Source organism: Helicoverpa zea, chromosome 11, assembly GCF_022581195.2.
Source record: "Helicoverpa zea isolate HzStark_Cry1AcR chromosome 11, ilHelZeax1.1, whole genome shotgun sequence".
Lineage (NCBI taxonomy): Eukaryota > Metazoa > Arthropoda > Insecta > Lepidoptera > Noctuidae > Helicoverpa > Helicoverpa zea.
In genome coordinates, this window is record NC_061462.1 from 4,251,469 (window position 1) to 4,277,413 (window position 25,945).

A 25,945-nucleotide genomic window follows, 5' to 3' on the forward strand; every position below is an offset into this window, starting at 1 on the left:
ACGCAACAGGTATTTTAAATCTTGTATCAAATTCAAAGTATTTCGAATATTTGATGACCCTTTTCTATGTTTACCTATTTGGCTTAGAGTCTGGTATGTTTCCTCTCAAACCGTAAGATATGTGAGAGTATTATCTAAAACCAAATTTTGTCTCTTGAGGATAATATTGAATTTAGTAGTCACCTTTAACCGTTCCATATCGCTCTGATAATCCTTCTTACGTATTGATTTAGTAACAGTTCCAAAATCACTGTTCGAAAATATCAGTCTGCATCTTTAAATATCGATAATTATGTTCCCTCCCCTAATTGCCTTCAAGCGTTACCCATGTGTTCCTGACAGATACGCTTCAAGTTCTATTTACTTCGTTAGCGAAACTCTGCTAGTCTATTTTCAAACCTACACCATCTACTTAAGGTTGTCTTTAGTTGAGCTCAGGTGTAAGTGCTGGAGTTAATTTGTAAAGAACACTTGTTTCAGTGTGCAGGTATTTGTAGGAGTGAATTCTTGTATGAAATAAGAAATAAGGTGTTCATGTAATTCAACAACAAGCAGGTATCGCTGCAGGGCTGCATATAAAGAAAACTATACTTTGCTTTTAACAATACTACCTATTGTTTGATATTGCATAATAATGCACTTTCACACTAGCACATTTTGTTGCGCGTACATGCTTGAGTCTTTTGTTCAAATTCGTCCTAACAGAAGTCTTGGGGTTTTATAATGTCTGCCATCAATTTATTGACCGTATCCTGAATAGCAGCGTAGCTTATCCCCCATAATAAACTGTTTATTGAGCCAGATATTTATCTCAGATATTCGGCTGTTTTTCTGAACAGGCAAAGCCAAAGGGGGTTATAAGTGGCGTTTAACAAAAAGCGCTACACTCGATATCTCCTTTGAAATATTTCGTTTCATTCCCTCTAAGTGAGCGTGTCCAATTAAAATCGTACGGTGAAATAATTTTTCTTGCGAAAATATTACTGAGAATAGAAAATGTATTTAGGAATTTTCTTTTGCTACCCTACCCCAGCAATAGTGAGTTTTCTTTTTGCTCGGTTCGACGTTGTTCTTCTTGTAAAGTTGCACTCGAACTGTGCTAATTCTATACGTACGGTTAGTGAATTATGTTACGTTCATACATCTTTGTGTTAGAGTTTTTGTTCAGTATGAGTGGTCTTAGTTTTCTTGAAAGTGGAGACTAGGAACTGTGTGGAACTTGTTATGATTTATCCTATTGTGAAGATTATAATTGCGGTCGATGCGGTGTTGCACGTGATGTGATATTTACTTCATGTGACAAAATGACAAAACAGTATGTGTGATTGTTTAGCACTAGTGCGGGAAATTGCTTTTTAAGTGCGCGTAGGCGAGATGAGGTAAAATTCAGGTTTCATGTAATTGCATTGAGCACACTGTTTACATAATCATCATACATAGGTATCTATATAGTGTGATATCTTTTCAAATGCCTGTGTATTGTTCTTTTGACATTTAAATATTATTATCATCAGATAACATTTTATTAATGTCATTTTTTTTTGACATTTATATATTATAATTGTATTTTTTTTATTATTTATTATTATTGTGAATGTGAGTATCGTGTATGCGAGCAACATTATATATTCTTATAACATAAATACTGTCTGGCGGGTTTGAGTATTTTTGAATGGCCTACGCAAATGTTCTGCAGATCTGGTATCGTCGTGTGACAGGTCGTTGAGCTCCCTAAGATATGGTTTGAGCTACACGACGACTGATGCATGCGTGCCGTCTGTTGGGACTGGTCAGCTCCAGCCTGATGTGGCTCTTTCCTCAAAAGGCCATTCCAGACCGCGTACATGGTGATACTCACACCTAATATTATTTGATTTATAACATGTTTGGACTTTAAAAGAGACCCTTGAGTTTGTTTCGGCATTTCTTCTCAGGGATCAGTCATTAGGAAATGCCGACCTCAGCGTTCTTAAAAATGACGTGTAAAAGTGATTTTATGTCCAACTTGCAAAATAAACGATTTCATTTCATTTCATTTCTACGGAGTACTCAGAAGGTCCTCATTAGACTTGCACGAGTCCGGTTAGTTGTGTACATATATTTTTTTCTTTATTAATCCTATATCCTATGCCTGGTAATTTTATTTTTACTAGTAATAATGGAACTTCAAACAATAAGCGTATGTTTCTTACAATTTTTACTTTGAACTATACATAAAAACGTATGAAACAAAAGCAATCAATGTTATTGGCAGCCGTGTTAGCTTCGTTACAGATTGAGAAATACTATCTATTTGTTATGCGGTTATCGAATCTCAATCGCAGGATAAAGTTGATTTCATACGACTCGATACATACAAAAGTATTTTATTAAAAAAAAAAAAACATTTTGGATAAAATCATACTATTTGTATTCGCTTTTTTATCAGACAAAAATTGACAATCCACCACGCCGTGTGCGGTTATCATAGGTGCCCAAACTTACAGGATTTACATGCAAGAAAAATATAGGTACCCAATGTTTGCCAGAAACCTTATTTTATACTCTGATTTCTTTATAAAAAAAGGTTTGAATTCCTCATTCTACTAATAGTTCAGTTGCAATGCCACCAGCCTCCAGAGTCTAGACCAATTTACGCGGAAAAATATTGTAATACAGAAATATTCTACCGCGCTCCGTACGATTTATGTAACCACGTACCCACGTTTCGCAAAAATAGGCGAGAAATGTGTAGGCTACAAGGCTGGCTTCGGGCAATTTTGGCAACCAGAGTACTGCAAACAAAAACTTTATGATTAACAGTAGAAGTTCTTTTTATCTAAAGCCAACTTATCGACTCGTCTTATATTGCCCAAGTTCAGATCTAAGTTGAAAGTAATTTCAATTCGTTCAGAGACTAAAGACTTACAATTTCGTGGGAAAGTACTTCTGAGATTCAATTTGAGGAGGCGTATTTAATTGATATAGAATTTGGAGTCGAGAAATTGTAATGCCAATTTATTGTATAAGGGTAAGGCGATAATTTGATGAATAAATTCAGAGTAACGAGATAATTATTAAAGATTTTCTGTTAAAAGGTCCTATTTCAAACATACATTGAACATAATGTGAATAAAACAAAGGAGGCCTTTGAAAAGGCTTTTAGAATTCAAAACCAAATGTTAATAATATTATCACACTAAAGGCATGATTCCGAACGACGCAGCAAGCAGCAGTGTTGCCGCAGCAGTGCTGCCGCGACACTACTGGTCCCCGTACAATTTCTATTGGCTTATATGAGATTACATTCCGAGCTAGGCAGCAATGTCGCGGCAGCAATGTAGCGGCAGCACTGCTGCGCGTCAGTGTCGCCCTGCCGCCGCGACAGACCAGTAGTGACGCGTCTGCCGCCGCAGCAAGAGTACCTACTTGAATGTTGACACGTAAATTGACAACAAAAGGATGAATTTCTCTGACTCAGACTTCTTCCTCTTGCAACAGTATAAATAAAAGTTGGTCATCAATCGACATCTTGTCAACTCAACAACGCATCACCACGAACAGAGCGACACTGCCGCGTTGCTCGGAATCAGCGCGGCAGGCAGCACTGCTGCGCAGCACTGCTGCGGCAACACTGCTGCGGCAACACTGCTGCGTGCAGCGTCGATCGGAATCATACCTTTATATTACAAAGGTGAAAGCCTGTGTATGTGTGTGTATGTTTGTAACTATGTAATGTTTATTCGACCGCGGAAAGAAGCCGTTGAAACTTGAAACCATAATAATTTTATCAAATGACTTCTCAAATGTTATTGAAAGAAAATCTTTTCTTATTCTGCGTGATAAAGAGATAAAATAGAAGAGTCACAAAGGCACACTTCTGCTCCATATGAAGGAAATTTTAGTGACACTCACAGTACTGTCGTAAACTTTAAGTAACAAAGCCTGTATAAGAAATTATAGAATACTGGAAATACTGAAAGAATATCTTCAGCTTACTTAGTTGAAATCACTTAGATAGATCTGTTACAGATTTTGACAAAAAGGAATGTTATGATAAAAGTCTGACAAGATGATGATCAATCAAAATGATGATTATGAACATTTTAAAATGCGCTCCTAAACAAAATTAATTATTTGTCTAAGATTGGCGCAGATTCTTTCAGACTGCAGAAAAGCCAAGACCTAAAAACCTAATCCAGTCAGTTTCACTATAAATAATTGTTCCACAATCACGCTACACTTCTGTCAGACAATTCAACGCAATTCAATAGACTTGGTCTAACAATGAATTGTGTACGTGCCTTTACATGAAGCGCAGCTTACGTCCACATAGGGGTGGATTGCTTTAAAGCAGAGCCGGATTGATCAAGCATGGGGCCCGTAGAAAAAATAATCACGGGGCCTATAAGTAAAAATTTGGCAAAGACCGGGAATTGACCGGGCTGTAAGAGAACCCAACACTGGGTTAAGCTCGCCGTTGTACATAATGTCTCCGTTTTCAGTGTGTCAAATGTATTTATGTGTGCAATAAAGAATAATAATAATAATAATAGCCCCGCAGGGCATCTGAGGCGGATGACGGGGAGTAGCGACCCCGCGGGGCTATATATCCGAGTGCTCCAGGGAGAGTATACTGTCCCCCACCTCCGGCTTGCCGGAGTGAAGCATGACGGGGGATAGGTCTCCCGCCTCTTGGCTTGCCTTCATCGGCCGGTCAGAGTGGAGTCGCTAGAGCAAGGTTAGTCCTGCTCGGAGGGTAGGTGCCTCGTGGTAAGTGGCGAGTGGGCCGGTGATGCTGGACCCACAGGGAGCGCGTGATCTGCGTTTAAAGTCCGCCGAGGTATCCTCACCCTTCTCAGCCGCTCATGTCCCTGTTGCCCTCTTGTTGCTTTTCAGTGACTGATTCCCGGGGGCCCAGTAAGTGAGTTGGCGAGTCTCCACCTGCCATTTTAACATGTATTTAATACATTGTCATCGGCAGGTGCCATAGTTCCCGTAGTTTCCCCATTCCTAGTCCATTAGCATCCCATCACAATAGCCTAAGTAGTTTTCATCCATAGTTAGCAATAGTTTAGCACAGAACCGGGGATTGTCCTTGGGTACATTTCTATAGTGTATACAGGGATAATCGTCGGTTTTGTGTTACCATTTCATTAAAGTTGTCTCAAAAGGGCTTCAGCGTGTTGGCTTCGGCCCCACGTTCGCCTTCCAAAAATCCGGAACTCTGTAGTCCCGTGGTCGGTTAGAGACATACAAATAATAATAATATATCCGAGTGCTCCAGGGAGAGTATACTGTCCCCCATCTCCGGCCTGCCGGAGTGAAGCATGACGGGGGATAGGTCTCCCGCCTCTTGGCTTGCCTTCATCGGCCGGTCAGAGTGGAGTCGCTAGAGCAAGGTTAGTCCTGCTCGGAGGGTAGGTGCCTCGTGGTAAGTGGCGAGTGGGCCGGTGATGCTGGACCCACAGGGAGCGCGTGATCTGCGTTTAAAGTCCGCCGAGGTATCCTCACCCTTCTCAGCCGCTCATGTCCCTGTTGCCCTCTTGTTGCTTTTCAGTGACTGATTCCCGGGGGCCCAGTAAGTGAGTTGGCGAGTCTCCACCTGCCATTTTAACATGTATTTAATACATTGTCATCGGCAGGTGCCATAGTTCCCGTAGTTTCCCCATTCCTAGTCCATTAGCATCCCATCACAATAGCCCAAGTAGTTTTCATCCATAGTTAGCAATAGTTTAGCACAGAACCGGGGATTGTCCTTGGGTACATTTCTATAGTGTATACGGGGATAATCGTCGGTTTTGTGTCGCCATTTCATTAAAGTTGTCTCAAAAGGGCTTCAGCGTGTTGGCTTCGGCCCCACGTTCGCCTTCCAAAAATCCGGGACTCTGTAGTCCCGTGGTCGGTCAGAGACATACACGTATAATAATAATAATTGACAGGCAAGAATAAAGATGTCCATAACTGTCAAATTGAATTGATTACTCACGGCTCTGCACGTGTGCTATTTATGAAAAGAGCATGAAAACATGTTTATCAGTTTTAAAGTTTACTGTGAGTTGATCGATGGGTGTGGAGGACGTCATGACGGACATTATGTATTCTTGAGGCCTTTAGATAAAAGCACTGATGGTTAGGACTGTTAAGAGATGCCTTTTTTACAACACTGAAGAGAAACTTTACGCGCGTGGCGCGACTAACTCCTACATTGTTTTACGGCAAATTCGGCCCTGTTTTGAGGTTAGTTTTTGCTAGCTAACAACACAAACGTAAGCCCACACGATGTTATGATTGCTGTAACTGTTGGAACTGGTTCGTTATAATTAGTGCGGTGAGTTTTAAAAAGTTCATTGAGTGTGTTGGTTGTTTAGTGTTCTGGTTTTGGCTACTGTAAAGGAGAGGGGATTTCCCTGTGGAATGGCATATAATAGCTGGTCTACTAAACTATTTAGAAGAACCTTATTCAAGAACTTTTTTATCCTATACGTTTTTTGTTTAGATAGAAAACATTTCTTTATCTAGATCAATCGCCCATTGGATTTTAACCACTTCCATTTCTCATGAGTCATATGTGCTACACACCGATTGTTTACCTATTGTGTCTACATCTTGGACAATGAAGTGGTTAATAGAGGTAGTTGAGTTGATGAAAATTATCTACCAATTTTGATATGCTACAATTTTTCCGCATCAGCTAATCCATTTTCTCATTCATCTTACACGATGAGCTAATTTTTCATTCGGTTTTATTTTGTACCCATCATTATCAGATTAATTTCTCTACGAAAACCTAGCGTACTATAAAGAGTTTTAAGCCTAGAAAATTGCTCATTTTTTCTGCAAGCTTTTTTATTACTTCTTCCATACTCGTTCTGCAGATAACGTTCACGACCGCGACACAAATTGGATTTTTCTATATAGCCTCTACGGTCACCTGTCACCAGCACATTTGTATGGCTTTAATACACAAATTGTTTCATGTCTTTTTTTCTGTGATTTATGTGTATTCAAGTGTAAGGAATTTTCAGCCAGTTATATGCAACATAAAATTATAAAAACTTGTACCTTGTTTTTCATAATTTTACATAAACTACTTAGTTTATGTTTATGTGTTAACTATATCGGATGTGTCGTTCATAATCACATTAAATGAAATGCGTTAATATACTGGTTAACATATGTCCATTAACACAAAGAAAAAAGAAAAATACGTAAAAATAAAAAAAAATGAATTTTTCAAACAAAGTAAATAGAATAAAAATGTGAGAAAATTAGAACACCATATAAAAGTCAGTCATTACAAACAACTGTAATTCTCCCTTGAAAACTGACAGCTGTCAACTGATCAAAACATTCGATACTCCTAACTTTATCTCTGCTTTACACATGATGTTGTAAATTATAAAAACGAAAAATGACTCCTGTGGCTAAACCACTGAATGGATTAGGTTAATTTTTTTACAATTCGTCATAGAATATCATAAAGTATATGTGATATAATTTAATGTGATTGTGAACGACAGACCCGATATAAGGTACTTTAATATTACCTGCCAAGACTTGAATGGGGGTAGTATTGCGTTTATAGATTACAATAGTGAAGAAATTTCGTGATCCGGAACAGTCAATTCAATTTGAGACATTAAACAAGTTAAATTTACATTGGTTCTACTCTGCATAACGTGGTTCATAAATTACGCGCATAGTGTCGCTTCGTCAATGAAAACAACTGCTATCTCTTTCTATCTGTTCTGCAAGAGTGGCAACGCGCAACTCTACTGGATGGTTTTAAACTAATAAATGAAGTCAAATTTATACGTAGGTATTTTTTTTGTATGAAAAAATATGACAAATAGTCAATTATTTATCTTTATTATTGTAATCTATAAACGCAATACTACCCCCCATTCAATTCCTGGCAGGTAATATAAAAGCACCTGATATCTACTTAGACATAGTTGATAAGTTTTTGAAAGTAGCTCGGATTCTGTCTCTCAAGTGTAGTTTTCTATTCATAACTCAAGCGAAATTCATTTCTATACTTTTAGAAACGTGACGTTTATCTAACATTCCCAGTTCCCAGTTCCGAACTAAGTTATTTCAATTCAAAGGCAAGAAATACTTGTTTACACGGCGCAAATAACTTAATTTACAGTCGTTGGAGTTAAGAACACTTCCAAAGTAAAATGTTTTGCTTGAATCACAAGATTTTAAAACTTATGAGTAGAACTGAAAAGGCTGAACTCTTATAAAATTAAGTTCCATAAAGATTTAAAATTAAATTGGATAAATGTATGGACGGTTTAACAAGGCGAAGGCCAAACTGTGATGTTACAATTCTGTTTGAGTCTAGGAATTTTGTCAGTACCTAATTTTGGCGAATAAATTGGAAAATTCCCTGAAAGCACAGATCGATTGATTGGTTTTATATTTTTTTAAACTACAGTAACCAAGAAAGATAGTTGTGACTAGTGCATGTGTTTAGTATAGGTGTACCTACCAATAGTTCGAAAAGCAGTAGGACGTAGGTATTACAGAAAAAAAAAAACATGAATCGCTTGGTCGATTTGCAAATATCAGAGCCGCCTATGTGTATCCATTTCTTTCGAAGCTTTCCGCTTTTTTCTTATTTTTAGTTATTATTTTACTTTTACCCTTTTCTTTGTTAGCACATCCACGTTATTCTAGTATTTAGAAAAGTTATAATGTTATGTATCTAAAATTTATTATTAAGCAATCAGAAATACAAATGGCTAACTTACAATTTTCATAAAAAATCGTATCGTTAAGGCTTTGAATTATTTCCTACTTAGGTACTCGTAGGTTACGTTGTTCGTTATTCACAAAAGAAAACTGGGAACAAAACAAGACAATGTTTCATTGGCTGTACACTGTAGTTTTAGTGCCAGGCTAGGTAACATTTTAATTTAATTATAACGATTTTAACTATCTTTGTTTCTATAGTGGTTCATTAAAAATAGAAATAATTTATCTTTTGTAAGATAAATACTATTCTGGGAGACTTAATTTACCTTCAACAAAAGTATACCGACTTATTTACAGTATTATAAAAATAATACTATACAGGAGGTATTCAGATTAAACCTAAAAATTTGCTCTAAAATATATTTTTTTGGTAGGTATTCCACCTATTTGTAAAGTAGAAAAAATACACATCTAATGAAAAAGAAAAACGCTATAAAATAAAGTAAGTGGGTACTTTAAAATCTCATCTTTCCAGACGTTCAATCTAAAATTCATAACGCGAAGCGAATTAACTAAAACTATATCGTCTGAGCACTACAATGTTAGGCTGGGTTCACACAAAGAGCTACAACGGTGTACAAAAATTCAATATTAAAGATCAACTTAAACTAGGTATCTAAGCGTCAAATCTAAATCAAATTTCCTATAAGATACAGGCACTTAATAAATGTCTATAGCTAGGTGAACAGTTCCAAAGAGTGGGTCTTATGGAGAAGAACCGGACAAGAAACTCCATAGACACTCTCTATAAAACCGTAACATTCTGGTTTCTTCCAGCAAGAGACAGATATTATTGAGCAATAGCACAAATAAGGTTTCTTATAAAAAAGGTATTGCCACGCCAAAACTGACATCCTGTTTGATTAGTAAAATAAACAAATAAATAAAAATGAATAAGTACTTTCTATTCGTGACTATATCCAGTAAAACCAAAGCGTCAGTTATGTCAGTATACACAGCTCGTCGCTTCACAGCCACTGTCATCTGTGTGAAGCTATCCTAAGCTACCTACTCCAAGCGTTGGCGTGGTGAGACGTCGGCATTTCACCTATCTTCTGTTGCAGTTCATTGTAATATTTAAAGCCACTTGCAGATTAAAGTTCTCAACTCCCAAAAGAGAACGGTTTCTGATGTTCTCATTTATTTAGGGAAAATGCAATATCCGAATATAAAAGCTTTTAGATGTTAGCTTTACTGAACTATTTTACAGTGAAATGTGGATAATCAGGTTAGGTAGGTGAAGGTTCTGTGTGGAGATTACAGGCTTTAAGTTATAATCAAAGGGGAGGCACAGGTTTAGTTCCTTTGCAAATAGGTATGTGTAAAGTTAAGTGAAATTTCGCATTAGTTTGGTCTCTATTGACTTCAAAGTTTCAACGAGGCGCCATAAACAGATTCCTTTGCAATTATTTATCTAACTGATCGAGAATGGTGGCTGCGGCCAATATATATTTTTTCAAACCATCTTAAGTTTATCTCTCCTTTCAACAAACCTTCTTCCTACAAATCCTTTCGAACAAATAACAACCCAACATTTTCCTCTAACAAAAACCTCTCCGTTAATCCTTTTACTTTAAAATAGGTTCTAGAAACTTCCACCACTCCAGCGAGAAGAATCGCAGTCATCAATACGTATAACTCTCGAGAAAACTTGCAATAACAAAATCGAACACACTTACCTGCATCATTTACCATTCAGTCAATCACTGGGTAGCAACATTGTTCTACAGCGGAACTCTTTTAAAAAAACCTAAAAGAAGAGTTATAAAAGATTCAGACTGTTGTTGAGCCACAAATCCTTGGCCCCCATTCCCGGTGTGAGTAACGCTGGCCACTGCAGCTCGTTTGATTATTTATTTAAAGCGACGTTGTATACTTTATGCGGCGCAGTTACTTGCAGAGAGATGCATTCGTAAATTCGTACTGTTGTGACGTCAGAGTTCAGTCGGATGTTTATTCGTGAAGGCCGTTGCTGCGACTGCTTTTGTATTGGATTGGAATTTAAAATGTTGACGTTTTTGGTGAATTGTGGCGGAATTCGGGGGGTTTTAAAATAAGTTTAGGATAGTGCCGTTCTATGTTGAGTATTTGTTGATCGATATGAAATTGGACATGGGCTTTAACTTATCAATGATTGAGGTGCGTGGAGTAGTCTTCCCAAAATTTAAGTCAATTTGAAAATTCATCTTGACATACATAATTGTCTAGTAAATAAAATGCTTCCAATTACTTGAGACTATAGCAAACCCTATAAAAATAGTACCCACGAGTACCTACATTTAATGCTCCAGTTTCTAGACTTTCGACAAAGGGATGCAACTATCGATCCTCTTAATGAGGAGCACGGCTTCTCTAGTATTGTGTACTTGCACTAAATGCCTTAGTTAGGAGAAAACGTGTTGAGGTAGCATACATACATAGATACATGTGCAGTACCTAGTATAAAAAGACGAGTCATTATAGGTATAATAGGAAATAATGAGTCTTTTTGTAAAGCAGTTTTTTTTTAACTAGATACACTTCCTGTTGAAAATGCGAAATTGCTCAAATGAGTTACTGCGGCTCTGAACGCGCAGAAGAGGCTTTAGACAAAACATAGTAAGCGTCTGATACGCGCTATTCTGCTTCACCTACAGTTCAAAAATTCAATAAAACAGAAAATTGTTAACTACCTAAGTACCAATACTTTTCCTGAATGAAATTTGGCTTACTTCCTAGAAGAAAGTAGTTCCGTATGAGATATATTATATCTATATATATATTACCTATATCTCATTGAAAACCTGATAAGAAAATTTGTTTGGAAAGGACCTTGCGTGTTTGGTCTGTACAAAAGCCAGTTTTCACAACACAATCGCGACTGGGTAAGTATTTTGAAACATACCTATTGAATTACTTTCTTTAACAATGTTGAATGGTTCACAACATCCCGTATTAAAAGGTAGGTAGGTATTACCTATGTTCCGTTCATAATACAAGTCAAGATTCTACGCGTATCTCCAGAGACTGTTCATAGATCTAAGGGTAATTGTACCATTGGGTTTGATTCAATTACAAAGACGATCGAATCGTTCACGCGCCTGATTACCTTTCTGATTGGTAATCAGAATCAGTGATTACAAAGGAAAGCTCCACTATTCTAGTTTCCTTTAATGTTTATGTAAACAATAATCATAGGTAGGTATTTATTATTTAAGTTACTAAACAGCTGACTATCGCTGTGTTGCTTGCTTTAACTGATTTCAGGTCAGGTCACATAAAAATAACTATATAAGTATTGTTTATATCTCGTTCCTGCAGTATCAATCCAATAAATGTTATCAATATCCATCCGCATAAAATTGTAGGGCCTGTTAAACATAAAAATCCCAGAGGCACGAATAAGACAGCCTATTTTACGTAGGTAGGCTGTTTGCACGCACTTACCTATGTAATATTGAACAGCACTGAATTAGTAATAGCGAAAGAAGGTTGTACTTACTTGTGGCGCTTACTTCGGGCCCCAGAGACTCGAAAGCTTTGCCAAAACTCAGCTTAAGTAGTCGATCAGAATCTGAAACGAATACTTTGGTTTAAAATATGATTTTTAAAACAGCGCCATCTATGCAACGTGAGGGAAATACATAACCAATAAGGTAACTGAGACTAGCAAGCGCATTTTCCTTCTTGGCACGGTAACAGACTGAGTAGTTCAAACACGATTTGCTAGATGGCGCTGGCACATAAAACGTTTGAGGGTATGTTCACTCATTCAAAATTATTATTTTAAATTAATCTCTGTAGTTATAATAGCTTTGGGTACGGTTTTGACATTATTACAAAGGGTGTAGCTACTATATCTATTATTAAAGATAATCATTTACATTTCAATCACAGATTTAGGATTAATAAATTATTTTACAGGCGGTCCGAATCACATCGTCAAAAATATTTTATTCAAAGCATTTTGCGGTAGACAGTTTTATGAGATATTTGCATCTTATGCAACACTATCAGGTGAGACTTGCGATTGCAATCTAAATAAGCGGTACCAGGGGTCGTCTGGAGAACCGCCAAATTCTTATTCATAGTACCAAGACCTACCTATGTTGGCACTCGCAAATTTAACTGGATACGACACGTTTACGAGTCACTCGGTACGAAATTTTTCAGTCCAATTTTTACGGTATTATCCAAATTTTTTTTAGATAAAAGCTTTTATTAGGTAGTTTTATGAATTAATTAAAGATCGTCATAATATGCACATAATGATTACAATATATGAATTACATAATTTTGAAGTTCATCCATAATTTTTCAGAAAAAAATATTTTTACTACGATTTGTACTATTGTTTTTCACATTCCAAATTAAAATTATGAGACATAAAGCTGATATTTTAACCCGGACGATGACTAAAATGTACGTTGAAACATTAAACCGACTTCCACAAACATTAGAAGCTATGCAAAACTGAATAGAGATCAATATTAATTGGGCAAATTGCGGGTCTAAGTTCGCATCTAGTTCGGAGTAACTTGAGGTTGAACTAACCAATATAGTTTGAACTGCTCTCATTCATTAGTGGGCACAATGACGGCTTGGAATTATACCACAATGTTGACAATGTTCATTGTGCATACCTATCTCAAATTGATAGATGACTTTGACTTGATATAACTAATTATCGAGTTAGTTGGGTATTGGTAGTTTCCTGATATTTGGTTGTTAAAATAATATTATACTGTTTGTAAGGGAGTTCGGACAAGTTTACTAACTAGGTATGAGTAACAATTCTCGCGAATAATAGATAGTTTCCAGTATCATATGTTTAAGATAGCTACAGGACTGTCGATTAACGTCACTCAATCGAATGAAATTGTCTGTTTTACAAACCAGCAGCAGTTGAATCAGGGGGCGGTTGAAACAGGAATGTGGCTGCGAACCCCTGGCCTGGCGTTGCGGAGTTGGCAGTGAACTGGATGACTAGAGCTGGACCCGTTGACAGCACCTCGTAGCCTGGAACATAGAAGTATTCATTTAATATAAGTGGTGAGTTTAATATAAGTGGTGAGTAAAGGGTATTTTATACAATAGATGTCATCCGAAGTCACAATCATAAGGGTTTCAAAAGTTAACCAGTTCCTTGGTTTACACAAGTGGGATAGTAGGTACTCATATGGAACTTCGTTAATGGATAAGGACCGATCTGATCCCACAGTAAAGTCTGGGCTGAATTATACACGACCACGGAGGAGAAAAGACTAGTACACGACTCAAACCACACAAGATGACGAACTCATAAAGTTAGTCCAGAAGCCTAAAACTTAGAAGGTATACTTGAAAGGGATAATCCCTTCAATTCAATTCCTAAGTTATAGGCCCCAGTTTCAGTTCTGGGGACTAAATAGCTGTGACCGACTTCCAAGCCAAACTTTAACGAATCTCCGCTAGTGCACTCTAATATGTATTAACGGTTTACAGTCCCGAGCCATGAAAAGTTAAACTGAAAATATATCACCCGGCAAATCCCCAATACCGTTCGTTGGGCTCCAACACAACTCTTGGTGCGGAGCTAAAATAAAATTTCCATTCCAGTAAGATTCCGTTGAAAATTCAACAAAAGAATGGCATTACTGATTTTCGAAACGTCACAAAATTTCGGATTTGGCATCAAAGGAACTTCCAGGCATAGTCGAAAGAAGATGGATCAAAATTGCCCCACGTCCTATAACAATGTGACGTATCTCAAAAAAAAGATAAAAATGTTTTAAAAAATATAGCATACTCTCTAATTCTTTTTTTTTACACCTTCATACGAAAAAAATGCTTTAAAAATTGTTCAGGCGCTGTTATGAAAACATCGTTAATAGGACTATTTATGGGCTATTTTATTAAATTATTTATTTGTTTGATAGGGTATACCTCACAGGTGGTCCCATAATCATTAAGTCAGGATCTGATGATGGAAACCCTGAGAAATCCAGGGCAACTTTTTAAAGTTGCAGGCATGCGCGGGATAAAAACGTGACTATAAGGTGTATGTCTTATAACAATATGCAACAGTGAAGGTTTGGAGCTGACCTGATGATGGAGACGAACGAAGGTCGAGGGAACTCGACAACTGAATACGTAAACTACCTCGTGTTTGGGCTTATATTATTTGTATTGAATAGAACTTTGCAACAGTGAAGGTTTACATCTGACTTGATGATGGAGACCAGAGAAAGTCGAGGGAACTCGACAACTGAATATGTGAACTACCTCGTGTTTGGGCTTATATTATTCGTATTAATGAGAACTTTCCACTTATGCGGATAGTGACAACTGTGCTTGTCACTGAAAAGCCAAAAAAAAAAAAAAAACTTTTTACAATAAAATAAAACCGACTCCCAAAAACACTGAAAAGCAAAAAAAAAAAACTATTCTTTAGGGCATCGGCTTAGGTACATCCATTAGACACCGACTCTTGAGGTAGTTCACATATTCAGTTGTAGAGTTCCCTCGACTTTCTCTGGTCTCCATCATCGGATCAGCTCCAAACCTTCACTGTTGCAAAGGTTTATTCAATACAAATAATATAAGCCCAACCACGAGGTAGTTTACATATTCAGTTGTCGAGTTCCCTGGACCTTCTTTCGTCTCCATCATCAGGTCATCTCCAAATCTTCACTGTTACATAGTGTTATAAGACATACACCTTATAGTCAAGTTTTTATCCTGCGTATGGCTGCAACTTTAAAAAGTTGCCCTGGATTTCTCAGGGTTTCCATCATCAGATCCTGACCTGATGATTATGGGACCACCTGTGAGGTATACCCTATCAAACAAATAAATAATTTAATAAAATAGCCCATAAATAGTCCTATTAACGATGTTTTCATAACAGCGCCTGAACAATTTTTAAAGCATTTTTTTCGTATGAAGGTGTAAAAAAAAAGAATTAGAGAGTATGCTATATTTTTTTAAACATTCTTATCTTTTTTATGAGATACGTCACATTGTTATAGGACGTGGGGCAATTTTGTATGGACTGTGATCCGTCTTCTTTGAGAGGCGAAATTCTCTTACGACACGTCACATCCGTGTAATACACGTCCTATATTTGTTATATTCTACGGAAACAGATGTAGGTAACATGTACTGAATAACATCTCGGATCCCTCATTGTTACAAAGGGTTTTTGAGGAGGGACTGTATTGAAGAGATGAGCGCTCTAAGGATAGAAAGATCCTCATTGTTGCTGACTTTCGGGTTCAGTAAACTCCGCACGAAAAAAGCTTAATGAACGGGAATAAGGAGATCGGATTAGAATTCATAGAAGCAAGTAAGTAGATTAGTATATTATTACTAATACAGTACATTATATCTAATGCTCATAGGTCAAGGGTTCTTTAGATAGGAACAGTGAGCTGATATTAAATATCTCTATGTACTGGTAAGTTCGTTTTCTTATAAATATCTACTTATAAACACATTAAGTAGCAGTTTCGATTTTGTTGTATCAGATAGTTTGCTTTCTTCGTTCCTAAGCCAGACTTTAGCAGGATGGTTTATCTATGGTTGAGGATAGAATAGGATACGAATCATTGTTGGCTGCTATAAGCCTTATTTAAAGAGCGTTTCTATTTTTAATTTCGATCATAAGTTTGCCTTCTCAATTTTTATGATCAGTTTTTTCTCTGACTTTTTCATTAGATACGTGGCTTAATTAAATCAATATTGACACGTGATAATACCGTATTCTCGGTATTAGCAACTTCAGATAAACAATTCCAATAAACTGCATTACTAAGACTTATGGATAAAGGTCCAAGGTTCGGGTCCTGTTTACATTCCATTAATGTCAAGAGCAAATTATGATATCTTATCACTTAGATGTTTATTAGTAGCTTCGTATATGGATAATTACTGAGACATATGGAATTGCTTACTTAGGCACTCAATTAAGTTGAGCATCTAAAGCATTATTGGTAAAGTGGTATTGATATATGGGAAGATAGAACACAGTGGAACTTGGGTATAGAATATTTCATAATTTGCTATAATAAGAAATCCGCTTATTAAGTTTTGAATGTAAGAGAAGTTATACGTATCGCATTGACATTTTGAACTAAATTATACCTAATTGGTTTAAAGAAAAAATCTACGACGAATACAGAAAAAGATTTCGAATCAAGAAATTAATTTCGTTATCAATTCATAAGCACTAAGAACCCAGTGCTCCCAATCCTATTATTCCACAAATTGCTGAATATTTGCGCCTGTAGATAATTAATTTAATACTGAATCCTTTGAACGGGGCGCTGACAAGATAAATTATATTTGTTAATTTTCGATTAAAGGATATTTCATAGCTGGAATAGAAGTGAAGAGAAGCTATTGTTTGAATAGGTAAAACCGGGAAATTAGGCTATAGTCTCGCTTGCAATCACAGTGGGACGGAATTGGGGCGAGTACGTTGCCAGTAGGGGTGCCAACGCTTTAATAGTATGAATAAAATTGTATTGATGGCCTGGATGGTTCGTGTCGACGCTTCTCGACGATTGCAGTGCTATTCTACTGTAATTGACTGCTAATTTTTAGATGAAATGCTGCTATTGGCTGGTTTAAAATTCCGGGAAAGAATAGTTTCATATTATCAGTAAGGATTGCCTTATGATAATGTTAAAATGCACTCAGTTCTTTTTAGTTGTATTTTTTATTGAATAGATTTGTAAGAGAATCAAGCTGATAAGGACCGGTTTCCATGAATGGTTGTCTCGAATGATGCAAGCTAATAGTCTTGGAACTCTATTGGTATAAAAACAGGATAAAAAACACAACAATATGAAAATTGATATTTCATGTCTTGATAGCCTACATCCCAGAAGTTTTTACCAACCTGATATCAAAAAGAAAAACAGAATCAGAAATATTGCAGAGAACTTCTAAAGGAATAGTGATGTGCCATCCCTGATCCTGAAGTCAGTCCTGCTTTGACGCGACATTATTCATTCAAAAAAGGAGTTGTTGGACGGCGTGGAAGCTAGGTAACAGCCGATACGAATGTGAGGAGCATACATACTAAACTAGCTTCAATCTTGGTAGGAGGACTTGTACAAATTGTGTATTATATTGACGAATTTCATGGAGAAGAGATCCTAGATGATAGGCTAGGAAGTACTTTTGTATCAATGCGTTTTCATTTATTTCTATCGGTTTTGCAAGGTACCCGATAGCGCAACTGTTCACAAAACATCTTTACCGGTATATCAAACGATTTCGCTGCTTTCTTCTGTTGTAGTTGTAATACTTGTAATTTACCTAATTCCTATAGCGCTATTCAGTAGGCGTATCTAAATAAGAGTTATTTTATTATATAGGGCTTAGTGAAAAACATTAATGTTAGTGAATAGAAGTAAATTGGCTTTAGTGAATAAGGTTTCGCAGTCACATAGACACCACATATCATAATATATGTATCTCAGTGTATCTTAAAATCATTGATATTTTAATGATAAGGGGTATGAATGAAGCTTCGTTTACATAGAAATTGATACTATAAAAAAAAAATATATATATATATATATATATTTATTTTATTTTTTATAAAATAAACTGTTACTCCAAATAAGTCCTTGAAGATTATTTACCTAATCTAAAGGGATCAAGGTCCAAATGTTGCTTAAGAAAATCTTAATACCTACCCATTCAGAGGAAATTGGTTTCTTATTGAATTAAGTTTTACTTAGGCTTACTATTGAAATTACTTCTGAAAACTGTGGTGAATTATTTATGAATGCCAAATTTTTCCGACACTGGTCTCTTGCGAATATTTTGACAAGCTTTTTTTCTAAAGATAATAAAGTCTTTTCTTACTATATCGCTATAAGTTGTTACTTTGTTCACTTCCAGAAAGAGTTGTGCACGGTTTTTAATCCATTTCTAATTGAAAGGTTTCTTGGTTTTAAACGAAATTGTGCTGAGGTTTTTTCCCACTACCATGTATTGTTTTCGTATTATGTGCGGCTAGGTAGGTTAGGCTTTCACCACATCTCCGCATCAAAAACCTCTATACTAAAATATTTTACATAGCTGTATATTTCATTCACAGCATAACATTTACAAGATCGGTGCCAGCCTGAAAACTCAGTTTGTCCCATAAGTGCATAGGAGTGTAAAGCTACAAAGAATCCCGTGCTCCGGAGCAATGCAATGTCCCGCATCGGCGCATCCCGTGAAATTAGATCTCCAAACCGATTTCTCAACGTCACTTAGATTAGTATTGTGTGTCGGGAAGTCAAGAAATAAAATCTTGTTATGATATTTGTAGAAATGCTCGGAAATAAACGTTAAGAGAGTTTAGTTATTTCTGGGTCTTTGGTACCGTGTAATGTTTAGAATGGAAGAAAGTTGCAACCATTTGATTTTAAAATGGACGGCGATTGTGTGGTTGTATTTATGTGTAAGTCTAGTCGCTTTTACAGAATGACAGTCATAACACGAAATTGAATGTAAACCATTAAGTACATGTTCCCATATTATTAGCAGTAAGGCCAAATAAGCCCCTACTTTTCACTGTCTTATGGTTTCAATATAGGTAGCAAAATGCACTGTGATGCTCATATTTTACGATCGCAGCTCTAAAATCCAGTCATTCATTCCCCGACACATTATTACTCATAAACAAACTAAAACAAAAGTACCTGTAAGCTCGTTGCACAGCATTGCAATAGTCGGGGAGTTAGTGTCTCTGCCATCAAAGACTTTGATGATATCAGCCCGACGCAGGCAGCTGAAATGTAAACACACTGTATTAATACGACACAAATAAACAACACCTTGTATAAACTGGGACACAACTGTAAAAGTGGAGTATGAAATGTATATGGCTAGTTGTAATTTTTGATGCGATTTTGTTTTTGTAGCTGCTTTACAAAAATTCAGTCGTGACGAGATGGGATGTGCAATAATGGTTTCGTGTGCCGTCCTATCAAGTGACGTTTAATAAGGCTAATCAATATAACAAAAAGGAATCAGATTTTTGTTTGTACCCTAAAGGCTCCAAAGTACTGAACCGGTTTCAAAAATTATTTCGCTGTTGGGAAGGTACACTCTTCCTGAGCAACATAGGCTATACCAGGGATGGCGAACCTTTATCGACTTGCGTGTCAAATCAAATAAAAAACATAACTAAAATTATAGAGGCGTGCCTTTATGACAAAAAGTTAACATGAAAAGGTAAAAGATTATGAAGAATAGACTTGTCTTTGATTCGAAAATTTAAAAAAAAAATTAACATTAGCGCTCAGATATCTTAATAAAATAGGCTCTGTTCAAGATATGGGAAATAGTTCTCAAGTGATCTGATTGAATGCACGAGTACGTGGTTTTCTATACTTATAATGAATCTGTAGAGAGGTCAATTCTGTACATTGAATATATTTCCAAAATAACTATTAGGGGGTGATTAGTGATCGATACTGATGCCAAAAATGCAATCAGTAAAATTTTTGTCTGTCTGTCTGTCTGTCTGACTGTCTGTATGTTCGTTATGGAAACAAAAACTACTGGACGGATTTTAATGAAACTTGGCACAAATATTCTTCATACTCCTGGGCAGGTTATAGGATACTTTCCATCACGCTACGATCAATAGGAGCAGAGCAGTAAAGTAAATGTTGGGAAAACGGGAGAAGTTACTCCATATTTTAAGCTTCCGTCGCGTGTGCAGCCTTAATGGTTACAGCTACACGGAAACCATGTACGACGGAAATATTCTTCATAAAATTATGTAAAAAATATCCCATGGCAGCATATGTCTATCTTTTATGGTTGACTCACAATAACACGTAAAACTCTCGGTAGCTTAGCAGTTCGGAGCTTTCTGATTATATTTGTCTACTATTTCGTTTATAACACTCTCACTCACACTAATTAAACATAGTTAACAGTATTATCTATTAATTAAAAAAAGAATAATTTAAATCGGTAAAGAAACACCAAAGTTATACATGAAAAACGGTAATAAGCCACCGCGCGTGAATACTGAATCACGCACGCTATAAGGATCATTTTTGTGCAACGGTCGCCGCGCTCGACGCGACTCGCGGCGCGGTGGCTACGCGAGCTTCATACAATATTTGGCTGTTGGTGCGATTGATGCGAATAAACGTTCAGATCGTTGAACCTTATTGCGCGACTTTTAGGTTTTAAATAATTTATTTTTAACTTTCTTTTGTTGTTATTTTATAAAATAGGTTGGTATCTATTAGTTATTTTTGTGTTTAAATATTCGTTCAAATTACAAATTATTAATAGTTTACATTTTATTACTTAAAGAAGCAGAAAGTACGCATAGATTTAGATAATTGGAGGGGCTGGTGTTTATTATTTCTTCCTCTCTTTGCACAAAGTCCGACTCTAACGCGGACGAAGTCGCTGGCAGAAGCTAGTGTTACATAATTTCAATTGAAAACTTGCAAAATAATGGTGTGCCCAAATTATTTAGCTGCGTGCCACCACGGGCACGCGTGCCATTGGTTCGCCATCCCTGGGCTATTACTTTACCCTGTTATGGGCAGTAGTTCCCTCGGAAAAAGGGATAGTTTAAAAGTATAATCGTAATTATCATATCGAATCAGTCATGGTAATAAAAATTAATACACCCTAATAAATATATCTCAATTAATTTTAAATTACCTCCGTTCTACTTGTGACCAATATTGTGACCACAAATAGTTTATAGGGCTGTGGTCACAGTCCCAGTGGTCAAGCGGTTTGCGTGGCGGGATATTCCTCGGAATGACATAATTAACACGGCATTTATGGTTAAATAGTGCCCCTGTGGCGTTATGACCACTGGTTTTAATAAGCGTTTAAAGTAAGCACTGGTTGGTTGACACTCAAGGGCTGTAATTAATTTTGGGATGTCGTCGGTGTTTTTGACAAAAAAAGTTTTATGGTGATTTTTGTGTAAATAGTGTAACTTGCTAGTACTGGACTGGACATAAGTTCATAGTAACTCTTAACTCGTAGCTCTTTCTTATTAAGTTTTGCTTATGTTTTACCAATTGGATATCATCCACTAGTTAGCTAGTCTAGCCTAAAAGAGCATCGTTTACTTTATTTAGAGACCCGCGAAGATTCTTTCATTAGTCTGTTCAAACGGCCATCAGTTCTGCATCATGTTCTACCAAATGTCTGTGTAGGGCAAAACCTAGTGCTTCTTTTGTTTCAAATAGAATTTTGTTCTAGGTAAAACAAGAGGGTATTACCAAAAAACGTAGGTATGCTCTACAATATTTTTCCGTGTCACTTAAAAGCAATTCCCATTTTTTCCGTGGGCAAGTTTCCGTATGAAATCGAAAGCCTGTCGTAATATATCGTCGGCTCCTGCTCCTGACGTACATGATGTGGAAGCTTCATACATTTTATGGAAAACACTCTCGTTACGGCAAATTGTCGTGTTTGCTTTATTGGCTGAGCTTGAATCTTGAGAAGAATTATGGAGGTTCTATGTAAGTTGGTAACGAAATACTTATTGAGCTGAGATTATTAAATCTTGTGGACGTAATATAGAAGTTACGTAGGTGATAAAGGTCATCTTTGGCAGTCTTTACGGGTAGTCAGAAGCGGGAGAGTCTGACAATCAGTCTTACTAAGGGCTATTGGTTTCCTAGGTAATAGAGTTGAGGAGGTCAGATAAGCAATCGCTCCTTGTAAAATACTGGTACTTTATCTACTGACATAAATGAAAAATGTAAAGACTTATTCCTGAACTAGAGGCTTTAAATCAAACCAGCCTTCCCACTTTTATACCTACGTCTAAAATAGGCCATACCTACTCGGTTTAGTCAAATAAATGCTTCCAGCATGTACAAACTGAACAAATCCTATATTCAAGACCCGAACTTGGATACAGTTCAAAATGTTCTCAATCCATTAAGCTAGAAGAGAAATAAGTAATTGAATTACTTTAAGAGTAATTCAATGAAGACGTTATAAGCAATATGTATGGAAGCCTCGTCATTATGCTAATGTAATGTTGACAGACAGACAGAATAGCTATGTAATTATATGTTTATTGCGTTCTACTCGTAACGAGAGCTTTCTTTAGTAGTTTTAATTTTATTAGGGACTCTGAGTGCTTTGTTTTATTTATGAAGTGCTCTAACTTAGTGTTGACTGCTAAATTCGATGAGAGTTATTTGTTTATTGCCCATTTATTGCAGTAAATTGTTTTGCCGAAACAAAACGTTTGTTTACGATATTATAGACCTATCTTCATTATGGTACACGTATTTTATTCTTTCAAGTTGTTTTTGTCAATGTTATTGTTTCCTTAGTCTTCCAATATAATAAAAGTGCCAGTAAATAGATAAAAAATCTTCAAGCTATGGGAAGCGGTAAATATCTGTTAGCAAGAAAACGTTCTTATTAATGTTACGGTGAAATACCAAAAGCTACCATATAATATTATCATAGTAGCGGTGAAAGTACGAGGTACTAAAGAATGTTATCGGTCAAATTGATAGTGGTATCCAGCTTTAAAGCTCTGTGAAAAACCGCTCAAAGGATTGCTAAGATTAAGTGTTGGCTAGCTGCAGTGAACCGAGAACTGGCCACATTAAAAATAAAGGGAGTTTTGCGCTTTCAAGCGCTCGGTATTTGAATGGGAAATTGATGAAGCTGCTTAAATGTAATTTGTCATAGATAAAAGAAAGAAAGAAAATACGTTTACCTAATTGCTTGAGTGTGCGTGTAAACAGGAACTTATTACTGAGTAAATGATGATATGTGTGGTAGCATCGTCAACATAAAACTTGGAAAAATATCGCAATAAACTTTTTTTAAGCCTGATAAAATATGAAATATGAAAGTGAGCTAAAAAGCAAAACTAAATGAGAAAGAAAATATCAGTAACAAAACGTCAGCCCCCATAACTTTCGAAGTCTCATGAGATATCCCAATTGAGACATTCCTACATAATAATACCTAAGATTACACAGTTAATTATATAATACAGCTCACATAATATTACACTAGGAATAATTTAGTTGAATTAACATTTAGTAAGGGAAGTTCCATTGGATGGACTTACGGAATTCCTATCTCGGAATGTTCTTAGTTTAGTCAAGGTATGTTAAGGAGCGAAGCTAGGAATATGGATCGGTAGACGGTTTGTATTGAGATATGAAATTCAATGCGGTTTGTCAATTCTGAGAATCATTTCAGTTGACTGGTCAATTCCTATATCGAGTGCAAAAGTATATGATAGGTACCCATATCTTTCAACAAATTACTTTAAAAAATTCAAACATCAGTCAGTAAGTATTCTTGTTTTTCATAATTTTTACTTTTGTGTCTGATCAAAACCCTAGATTTAAAATACACCTAATACAGTCTCCTATAAATGCAACATCAAAAGCTAGTGAGTGATATCACAACGTACGGCTTATGTAGGTAGAAGAACGGGCAAGAAACTCAATGGGAGTATTATGTTCTGTGGCTATAATGTTAATTTAAGTTACCAATACAAAAAGATTACAGTCTCAATATTGGTGACTCCATATGACTTCCTAAAAGCACTTTTTGGCCCTAAAAGCATAACAAAATTAAGGGCGGTCAACCGTACATACACAAAATTAACGCTGCATTATTTACCTGCGGCCGGTTCACACATGTCTCCGTTTTACTGTCCCGTTTTATCGTGTACGTTTTTTTTTCGTCGATGGCGTATGTAGTTGTATACAGAATACTGTGCCATGTGTGAAGTCACTCATACAACTACATACGCCATCGACGAAAAAAAAACGTACACGATAAAACGGAGACATGTGTGAACCGGCCGTTACCACGTTGACTATAGCCGTTAAAATTTTCCTTTAACTCGTGCGCTACTAAATTCAGTTACGTGCCGCCCTAAAATGGATTAGCTTGAGCAAATTCCTTTACAAGGTGTTCTGGTTTGTCGTTGTCAACGCCCAAGGCGGTGGAATATACTATTAATTTTATTTTTTAATTGTGTTATAGTTTATCAGTTAGTACTTGTTAAAGGGGGAAATGTTTTTGGCGTGTTGGAGCTTTTCGCAGTCGAAAGGGTAAGGCAAAATGTTAATAATAATTGGGATATACATATTCTTCTCAAAAGCGACGTGGGTATGCATCGTGATATGGTAGCAGTGGACAAAGGACTCACCCCGCTATCGTTGGCAAATGAGAACTGGCGCAGACCTGTGGTGCTAATTACCCATGATCGCAAGGGGGTATGGCAGAGCAAACAGCTACACGGACGCTTCTTCGGGGCTCTTCATGGCCCTGATGTAGACTTCAATGCGTCCGTAGCTTGGCTACGCTTTGGTGACCTATTTGAAGAAACCGAAGGGTTTGTATGTGCAATTATGGACGAAGTTATCCTGACGAATAACTACCGGAGGTATATTATGAAAGACGGGACGGTTGACATATGTCGGGCATGTCACCATCCGGGTGAGTCTATCAGACATATTATATCTGGTTGTTCTCGTTTGGCTAACGGTGAATATTTGCACAGGCATAACCAAGTGGCCAAGATCATCCACCAGCAGCTTGCTCTGCAATACAAACTTGTAGATCTTGAGGTACCGTACTACAGGTATGCGCCCGACCCAGTTATCGAAAAGGACCATATCACGTTGTACTGGGATCGATCTATAATCACTGACAGGACTATTGCAGCCAATAAGCCTGATATAGTGGTGATAGATCGATTAGCGCGCCGCGCGATGATAGTCGATGTCACCGTCCCGCATGACGAGAACCTAGTGAAAGCTGAGAAAGAGAAACAAATAAAATATCTTGACTTAGCGCACGAGGTTGTCGCCATGTGGGATGTCGACACGGCTGTTATTGTGCCGATTGTCATTACGGCCAATGGTCTAATAGCCAAGAGCCTCGACCAACACCTCAGGAGGCTCTCGTTGGGCGGCTGGATCAAGGGATTGATTCAGAAGGCAGTACTCCTTGATACGGCGCGTATTGTGAGGAGGTTTCTGTCTCTGGGACCCTAACCACCGGTACCTTGGACCCTGTGCCCGGTATCGGTGGCCATCTATTTTTTATATTTTTAAATGTTTTTTTTTTCTTTTTTTTTGTTGTAATCTAATATTTAAAAATATAAATAATATGTTGAAAAACAAAAAAAATAAAAAAAATTGGGATATTTATGTATTAGGTAATCGGGATTATTCATGTTTTT

The 25,945-nt window shown here is 36.8% G+C and overlaps 1 protein-coding gene across 1 annotated transcript in view; it reads right to left on the reverse strand.

Annotated features, from left to right (window-relative positions):
* The window catches only part of LOC124634535 (suppressor of lurcher protein 1-like), a 375,250-nt gene that overhangs the window by 69,124 nt on the left and 280,181 nt on the right, over nucleotides 1-25,945 (reverse strand). The window contains exons 8-10 of the mRNA XM_047170146.1: nucleotides 19,413-19,501; nucleotides 13,621-13,743; nucleotides 12,227-12,298 (exon numbers count right to left, since the gene is read on the reverse strand). Of these exons, the coding sequence (XP_047026102.1) occupies nucleotides 12,227-12,298; nucleotides 13,621-13,743; nucleotides 19,413-19,501 (284 nt within the window). The remainder of the gene's footprint in view (nucleotides 1-12,226; nucleotides 12,299-13,620; nucleotides 13,744-19,412; nucleotides 19,502-25,945) is intronic.